Here is a 9,646-nt window from a genome sequence, read left to right on the forward strand (position 1 = left end):
AAAAGTCAAAATAATAAAAAAGGGTTATGGGTCTGATAGAGACTGACGGAACCCCAGCACTATGGCTTTTCAAGCCTAGAACTTAACTCACCTCTGTGGCTCAACTTTAGCCAAACAATAGTCAGGCCTATGGGGCTTAAGCATGGCACAAGATTGAGCAGTGTTTCTTTCTCTTGTACATAGAGTTACTGTGAGTCAAAACCACCTCGAGGGCACCTAACAACAACATTGGGGTGAACCATAACACCAGGGAGGTATACACTCCTTACAACATTCAACCAGAAGAGAGCAAAAGGGAAGCACTTGCCCAATAGGAAAGAAGGACAAATAGAACTGGTAACCACAGGGAGGAAGTGGGGAGAGTGCTGCTACATTGTGGGAACTACATTCAGTGTCATGAAACAAAATGTATATGAACAATTGTGGAAAACCATTTTAACTGTTTGCTCTGTAAACTTTTACTCAAATCACAATACAAAGTTAATTCAAACAAGCAAACAGTAATGATGGAGAAGTAGGCAAGTGGGGAAATGATTGACTTCTGCCTTCTGGAAATTGGCTTTTTTGCTGATCCTCATCCATAAAACTATCCTAATTCATGCTGTTGTTAAAGATTTATTCCTTCTCTGTCCTCTTGGATTTGTTTATTGCTGGGCATACTTAGTATGATATCATAACACTGATAAAAATGAATTGAACCTTTCAGCCTCTGATCTTATAATCAGAGTGCAAGTCTTCCTTCTGAGGAGTCTCACAGGAGTGCCCTCTGCAAAGGTTGGGTTCTGATTTATAACCTGGCCAAGACAACAGTTGCTGCTTATTTGTGTGAAGCAACCACACTGTTCTAGAAGGAAGTAGAGCAAGCATTTGCTTCTGAAAATTGCTTTTTATAAGGAAGTCAGTTTTTGCTCAATGCAATTGGGTCAATTCCATAACTGAAAGGCTTCATAAATTCAAATTCCATTTGAAGTGTTGGCTTTAATCTATGATTAAGAAACATAGTGATAATGTTTAGTTACTATTTGAGGCTATATATTTTTCATATGGTTTTATATATATAATCACTCCCATGCACACAAAGATATATGTAGAAAATTGAGAGTAAAATAAGACTTATATAGTTTCATTCTCTTGGAAATGAAGTTATCATGAAGACTCAGAGCTAAGATTGGAACTATCGAGAGAAAAGTCAACACAAAGCAACGTGAACAAAGATGCTCACTGATTCAATTTTATAATATTGAACCGAACATTTCCATCAACGAGAGTTTGGTTAAGTAAATTATGGTCCATTTATACCATAGAAAGTGGTGATATAGTTAAGGAATAATGAATATCCTGAAAACATTCTGTTGAGAGAAAAAGAAGATAAGCTATAAAATGTCTAGTATGACCCCATGTAAATATGTAAAAAAACACAGAAAATACATTTTGATCTGATATTATGTTAATTCATAGAAAAGGTCAAAAAGGAAAAAATTGTTAACAATGTTTTGGGAATGAAATAGGATTGGTTAGGGTTTAGCGGGATGAGAGTGCTTCATGCACTCTCTGTGTGTTTGATATTTTATAGAAATATATAGTTTCCTATGATAGTTATTAGGAGCTCTGGTAGCATAGTGCCTAAGGCACTTGACTGCTCACCAGAAGGCTGGCGGTTCAAACCCACCAGCCACTCCTCGGAAGGAAGGTTGGGCAATCCTACTTCCGTAGTGATACTGCCTCGGAAACCCAAGGAGGGGTCACTATGAGTTGGGGCCAACTCGACGGCAAACAACAACAACAACATGATAGTTATTGGAGAAGAAAAGATGCATCGCAAAGAGAAATTGGAAATTGGGGCACAAAGTGGAAGGTGGGGTCAGGAAAAGGAAGATGAAGTTCTTTGGTGTAGTGTGTTCTGGCAGTTCCCAGGGCCGTATCCTGTGATACTTTGTGAATGGTGGTTTGGGACTTGTACAGTGTTTTCAGGATGCATCTATTTATTTATTTATTTTTAAAATCAGAAACTTTGTCTTGATCTTTCTTTACTTAGAACTTTTTATTTAAACTAGATTTAAGATGAAGTGAGCATTGAAAATCAAGTAGAACTTGAGTAAATTACTTAATTCACTGTATAATATCTTTCTGGATAAAAATGCCAGAGAAAATTTTGGAAGATATACATACATACATACATACATACATACATACATACATATATGCGCTGAATAATGAAGCTGCTGTTGAGTCATTTTTCCAACTCATTGTGACCAAGGCTGTATCTCTACAGAAGTAGGTTGCCCAATCTTCCTTCCAAGGAGTGGTTGGTGGGTTTGAACCACAGTTTAGTAGTCAAATGCCTTAGGCACTGAGCCACCAGAGCCTACACACACACACACACACACACACACACACACATATTTTGGTACTGTCTCATAGGGATTATTTTTTTCAATGATTTTTTAAGAAAGAAAGTTGAATTTTCATACTATTGGGAAGCCAAAGTAACTTAAAGTTTATTCTAGTTGTTTCCTTTTTGAGACAATAAAACCCTTCCATCCTTTCCAATTCCTGATTTAAGCTCAAGCAAACTGACATAATGGGGATTTTGTTTTTCCCCTTTATGTGCTAATCCAATAAAATGAGTAAAACCAAATGATGGTTTTGTTAAAAGCAGAATGTAGTTTAGGAGAGTTGATTAAATCGATCCAAGCATTGAGGGTGGTCCTTTCATAGTTCCAAACTGTTAACAGAGAATGAGTTTGGAGGGAACATCACTTACATGTGACCTAGGTCCAAGGACACCCCCCCAGTCAAGAAAACCCATGGACATGTAGTCCAGTTTTCATGTATACCTTCTTTTGGCCTATTTCAACTTAGACCTTATCACTCTAAGCACTGCATGAGAAATATTTCCCATCTTTACATAATGGATCCACTTCTGTTCCTGTGTGAATAATGCTGCCCAATAATAGAACAGTTGTGTCAACCACAGAAACCTTTTCTCTGGCTCTGACTTTATTGAATTTATTTGTACCTTCAATAAGCATTTATTAAACCATTCCTGGGTGGTGCAAGTGGTTGATGCCTCTAATTGCTACCCAAAGGCTTGTGGGTTCAAGCACACCACGTGGTGCCTCAGAAGAAAGGCCTGGTGGTCCGCTTCTGAAAAATCCGCCACTGAAAACCCTAGGAGCACAGTTCTACTCTGACCCACAGGGGTCACCTTGCTCTCATCTATAACACTTCTCATCTAGGTGTGAGGATGTGACCTGGAGGAGAACTAACAAGTTCTCCTGGAGCTCTCCTGGAGCTTGTAGTTGAGGCAGACTAACAGCGAAGAGCTAACCAACCCAGATAGTGAAAACTACTCTGATGAAAATTAGACAGGGTGATATGATAGGGAGTGTCTGAGGAACTGCACTTAAAAGAGGTGGTTAGGATAGAGTTCTTTGAGGAAGCAGTTCATACACTGAGGTATGTGTGACAGAAAGGAATCAGGTATATGGTAATTTGGGAGAAGAACATTCTAGGCAGCAGGAACTAGACCAGTCCCCCAAGAGTGAGAAAGAGCTCAGTGAACTCAAGAGCTTGCTGTTGGTTGGGGGAAGCAGTTTGAGAGGGGTCTGCAGGGGAAGGTCATGTCTGGCTTTAAGGACAAAGTAAGGAGTTTGGGTTTCATGCCAGGTACGATTGGAAGCCATTGAGGGGTTTATTTACAAGAATGATTGTTTTCAAAGATCCCCCTGGACACTTCTTGATTGTACGTAGGTGACAGTGGAAGGGACGAGAGCCATTGGGAAAGTATGGTGGGCTATCCAGGTGGGAGAAGATGTGACTTAGATTAGGGTACTTACTTTAGAAAAACTTGCTGATGAATTAAAGGTGGCAATTTAGGTAAAGACAATATTTAGGGAATGACTCCTAGATTTTTGGTTTGAGCATCTGAGAGGTGTATTTCCTGAGATGGGGAAAACTGGGAGAGGAACAGATTTGGAGAAAATCAGTTCTAGATGGATGAGGTTTGGGATGCCCACTAAACATGTGGTAAATGAACAGTAAGATATACGGTCCTAGAGTTCAGCAGGGAGATCAGGAATGAAGATTTGCATGTGGGAGTTGTCTACATACGTACCTTGTGATCGAGTCATTTGGATTCATGTGACTGCGTGTGTGACAGAGTAGAACTTCTTTGTAGGGCTTTCTTGCCTGTAATATTTACAGAAGCATATTGCCAGGCCTTTCTTCGGGGCCACTGGATGGGATGGAACTGCTAACCTTTTGTTTAGCAGCCAAGCTCAAGCAATTGGCACCACTCAGGGCCCTATGTATATAAACTATGGAACTGATTCCAGTGTCTTGCAGTCGCCACTGTACACATGTGTATATCACCCTTCGTAAGGCTAAACTTTCCTAAACTGACTGCCTCTATGGATAGACCTTCTCTTTGCTGGACTTGATTTTGTCATTGAGGTTGCTTTTGGCTTTGCAATGTGAGGGAGAGAGGGGGAACAGTAAAAACAGACATTTGCTGGGCCTGAATACAGTTATAAGAGTACCTCTCATTTGGGTAGATCTCCACAATTATTTTTCTTCTTGGCTTTAAAGAACATTTATTTTTTTTTCTCACAATTGTAGCTAAAAGTCCAAATCAGCGCATTGACCATGTTGATTCCTTCCTGGCCAGTAGCCCTGGGGGTTCCAGGGCTTGTACACAGGTTTGGGTTTAGTTCTTTCTGTAACCACCTGTGGCTCCATAAGAGAAAAGACCTGGCAATCTGCTCCCGTAAAGATTAGAGCTAAGGAAACCATATGGGGCAGTTTTTCTCTGTCATTTGGGGTTATTATGAGTTGGAATCGACTCAGTGGCCACCACCACTACCACCACAACATAGTCATCGTAGGAATTTAAAGTCTGTGTTAGGTCTGTTTCTCTACAGTGAAATTACTGATTATGAGTAGGTTTCAATACATTACCTTGCTAGTTTTTTTCTATGTATTTTTCTTTTGTGACTGGCTTCTTTCACACAGCAAAATGTTTTTGTGATCCATGTTGTTACATGTCAGTATTTCATTACTAATTATAGTTGAGTATGAGTCGGGGCCGACTCGACGGCAAAACAACAACAACAACAACAACAGTATTCCATTTTATGGCTATGCTATATTTTGTTTATCTCTTATACCTCTCCACATTTTAATCAGCACCTCACTTAACCAAAGCTAAAAACTGAACTTAGAAGTGGACAAACCATTTCAAAGTTTAATTATTATTTCATAAAAGATTATTATTTTGAGCACACAATAATTATAATAGTCATTTATAATACATATTAAATAGCATTTAACAAATATTAGAATAAATATTTGATGTTTAATATTTAATGTTAAATATTGAGTATTTAAATGTTAAAGTAACAAATTTTAAAGTAAATATTTAATGTGAATCTTTATTTTTTTTTTAATGCAGCATAGTGCTGCTAAAACCCCCTTTTATATGTCACTTGCCTAGCTCTGCTGGCATAGTGCCTAAGGCATTTGACTGCTAACCAGAGGGCTGGCAGTTCAAATCCACCAACCATTCCTCAGAAGGAAGATTGAGCAATCTACTTCCGTAGCGATACTGCCTCGGAAACCCAAGGAGGGGTCACTATGAGTCAGATCTGATTCCACAGCAGTGAGTTTAGTTTTTTTGGTTTCCCCTACTTTATTGAAGTACAAAAAATTAAATAAAAACAAGAAAATTTAAAACTGTCTTTGCTCCAACTATGATTCTCATTGTGGGTTTGATATTAAATTTAATTGGAATAGTTTTGATGTATCAATGTTTTCTGTTTTTATATCACTTACCAGTCTTAAGTCTTTTGTTGCTTCTTCAGTTGTTTGTATTCTTTGAAAAACCTTTCTTAGCCTTTTTACCCCAATGTCAGGCCACCTGTGTTTGCTACCAATTTTATGGCTTTTTTTGGACTTGTAAACCCAAGTAGAATTTATTGTGTTTTATGAGTTGAAGAACAAACTAAAAAGTTTCTGCCTTCTCAAAATAATTTGGATTTTTTTTTTTTAAATCAAACCTTTAATTCTCTTGAATGATGCTTGCTCATTGCAGATAAGCGCTCCAGATCTCTAGCTGGCCACATGGTGATTTCGAGGCCTCAATCAAGGTGTGCAGCAGTCATAAGAGAACACCTCCTGTTTTGAATGGCATCACACAAATCTTGATCCTCGAAAGATGGAGTTACAGTCTATGGGCCAGCAAGAATTTCCCATGGAACCCTGGGAAGAGATTACTGATGACTCTGGAGATGTTGATGGTTCACCTGGGATCTCGGACTCTGACCAACCCCCTTGCACATTAAACGTCAGCTTCGTGAGGCACAAAGCCCCCTGGATTAACCTCCACTGTGTGCAGCCGCAGTTGCAGGATTTACACCTCCCAGTGGCAACAGTGGGGAAGGATGGGAGCCACTTTGTGGCTGATACCACCTTTCCCTCAGGCCCTTCACCATCATCCCCTGGGGACTCCCTGACAGAGACAGCATTGTTGGAGGACACTCCTCAGCATGCCCGTGACTCCTGTGAGAAGAGTAGAGACTTGCCTTTGAGCTCAGTGGAAAAGCAGGCTGTGCTCTCAGGAAGCTCTCTTTGGGGGTCTCAGTTCACCAGCTCTAAGATTTTGGCCCCTTCCCCATGTCCTGAGGCTGACAGTACTTTAATTGTGCCTTCCCACCTAACAGCTTCCACTGGTGAAGGTAACTTTAGTTGGGGACTTCCTTCATGCCTCTCTGTTCACACACTTGCTTTGCCTTATTGACTTCTCCAGAAGAATAAAAAGTTAATGGGTTTCCATTTTGACTAGAAGCCAGTACATTACCTCATTTAATACAGTCTTTGGCTCAGCCACTGGGGATGGCCAGACAGTGAAATCAAGTGTTTCCTTTTTCCTCAGACTGTAGGGAAATGTCATCTTTTTGTTAATAAAAAAACAACAAAAAACAGTTGCCATTGAGCTGAATCAGACCCATGGTCCCCGTGTGTCAGAACAGTGTTCCATGGAGTTTTTTTTTTTTTTTTAATTGTGATATGAGTGAAAGTTTACAGAGCAAATAGATTTTCTCTTCAGCAATTCATACCCATTTTGTTTTGTGACATTCACTACAATCTCTGCAATGGTTCCAAAAGAGTTTTCAATGGCTGATTTTTCAGAAGCTCCCTAGGCCTTTCTTTTAAGACATCTCTGAATGGGCTCACACCTCCAGCCTTCCAGTAGCAGTGAAACATTCTCACTGTTTGCTCTACCCAGGAGTTCTTCAGCTCAAAATAAACTCACTGCCGTCAAGTTGGATCTGACTCATAGCGACCCCTCTGACCCCTCCTTGGGTTTCTGAGGCAGTATCTCTACAGAAGTAGATTGCCCTATCTTCCTTCTGAGGAGTAGCTAGTGGGTTTGAACCACCAGACTTCTGGTTAGCAGTCAAATGCCTTAGCCACTACACTACCAGAGCTCCCAAATAGAGAGTTGATCATCAGCGCTGTGTGTTGTCTTTGAGCTGATGTGCTAAATTGCCTTCAAAGGAGAGTTTTAAAAGTTTACTCGATTCGGTGTGATTAGCCAAAGATACCTCTAGACAGAGGAGAGCTCTGTTGTACACTAGAACTTCCACAGCAGGTTAACTCACCTCATCTGTTATATTTAGTTATATTGGGTGTGATTATAACCACACTACCCCAAGGACTATGCAAAAACTTCTTCCATTAAAACAAGGGCTTCCTTCAAAGTACTATTGCTCTGAAGTAATGTATATATTCTTAAAATACTAAAATGAGATAATCTATGTGAAGTGCCACTTATAAAAAAGAATAGCTAGTGTTGTTATAATTTGTGGCATGTTTGTTTTATTAATTTAAAATATGCATTATGACTTATTTACTTTATATTACTTACATTTTTATTAGGACTCTAGTCAAGAAACATTTTCTTTCAAAAGTTTAAAAAGTATTTATGTATGTGTTTCTCACTATAACATGGGATTTATTCGTTCTCTTAGAAACTTTTGAAAATCAAAAATGATGACCATCTCTACATATTATTTGTAGCTTAAAAATTTTGGACAATATTTTGGCTAATTCTGAGATAGGAGCCAAATCTGAGCAAAATGACAGACTGATTACAGGTTGCATAAAGGGCATGGAGGCGGCATCCTCTGACCTCCTCTAACTTCATAAGGAGGAAAGAAAAATCACTGTCAGAACCAGCCCAAGGCTGGTTCCTATGAAGTGCTGCTACCCTCCAACCTTTTTTTTTTTTTTTTTACCAATTCTGACACCAACCATCCCTCCCATGGCACTCACTACTTCTCTGCTGGTATCAATAATTTGTTGCAGTGGCCACACACAGCTCACAGACAATATTTAGGATTATGGAGCTTAGTAGAGAAGTAACAGGCATGAATTCAGGTTCGGGAAAGTTCAGTATACAATTCTTCAATCAGGACAGCCTCTTCTCTATCGTGCCCGCAGGCATGCCTCTCTTTGGCCATTGGCCTCTCCACCTGGCCTCTGCCCTGTTCAAGTAAATGTTACAAAGCTCCTTTAGCTCCACTGATAGGTGCATCTGACTCTGCCAGCAAGCCTCCTGCCAAAAGGCACTCAGCTTTCTTGCTTTCTGGGCCAGTAAGCCTGCTGCTCTGTCTTGTGCTGATCTCTTGGTTCTGCTGCCTCTGCTTGCCACCGTCTCTCTGCTGTCTCCCTGCACAAGGATCTGGGGTCCAAGGACATGCTCCACTCCTGCTTCCTTGTGCTTGGTGGCAGTGAGATGTACCCTTTACTTCCTCTGGGATGGCTCACTTTAAGCCTAGCAGGATAGGAAAACTGACCAGTCCTCACACTAGGGTTCCAGGCACCTTATTTCCATGGTCCACTCTGGCAAGCGTGCCTTGTACCTTATTTACATTATTATAAAGCTATCCATTCCACTTGGTGGACCAGGAGCATATTACATTTGCATAGTTCCACCCAGTCATCTGGTGCAAGTCACAAAAACTATGGCTAGAAGAGCCACGCCAACTATTTCACTGCACCACACAGGTCGTCGTCTTTTTTTTTTTTTTTTCTTTTGCTCACTTGCCTGGATAATTCTCAAGATAGGATGACATGTTTATATTTTTACCAGAAAACAACAACAACAAAAAGAAATCAGTGAGTCGCAAATTTAGTAAGAGTCACCAAAAAACCAAGCCAAACTCACTGCTGTAGAGTCAGATTTGACTCACAGTGACCGCTCCTTGGGTTTCCAAAGCAGTATCTCTATGGAAGTAGATTACCCAGTCTTCCATCCGAGGAGTAGCAGCTGGTGGATTTGAACCACCAGCCTTCTGATTAGCAGTCATATGCCTTAGGCACCACTCAAATGGTTAGCGCACTGAGTTGCTAACTGAAAAGTTAGAGGCTGGGAAGAAATGCCTGGAGAACTACTTCTGAGAGATCATAGCCATTGAAAACCTCGTGGAGCACATTTATACTCCGACACACATAGGTCACCGTGAGTGGAAGTCAACTCCATGGAAATGTGTTTTTTAGTAAACTTGTTGTTGTTGTTATGTGCCGTCGAGTCGGCCCCGACTCACAGCGACCCCTCCTTGGGTTTCCGAGGCAGTATCACTAC

The 9,646-nt window shown here is 40.4% G+C and overlaps 1 protein-coding gene across 1 annotated transcript in view; it reads left to right on the forward strand.

The window, feature by feature from the left end:
• The first annotated feature begins 6,214 nt into the window (after positions 1–6,214).
• Positions 6,215–9,646, forward strand: part of RUBCNL (rubicon like autophagy enhancer) — a 61,080-nt gene continuing 57,648 nt past the window's right edge. Inside the window, exon 1 of the mRNA XM_007946371.1 lies at positions 6,215–6,734. Within this exon, the coding sequence (XP_007944562.1) occupies positions 6,215–6,734 (520 nt within the window). The remainder of the gene's footprint in view (positions 6,735–9,646) is intronic.

This window comes from Orycteropus afer, unplaced genomic scaffold, assembly GCF_000298275.1.
Source record: "Orycteropus afer afer isolate SDZICR_OR568_19922 unplaced genomic scaffold, OryAfe1.0 scaffold00157, whole genome shotgun sequence".
NCBI lineage: Eukaryota > Metazoa > Chordata > Mammalia > Tubulidentata > Orycteropodidae > Orycteropus > Orycteropus afer.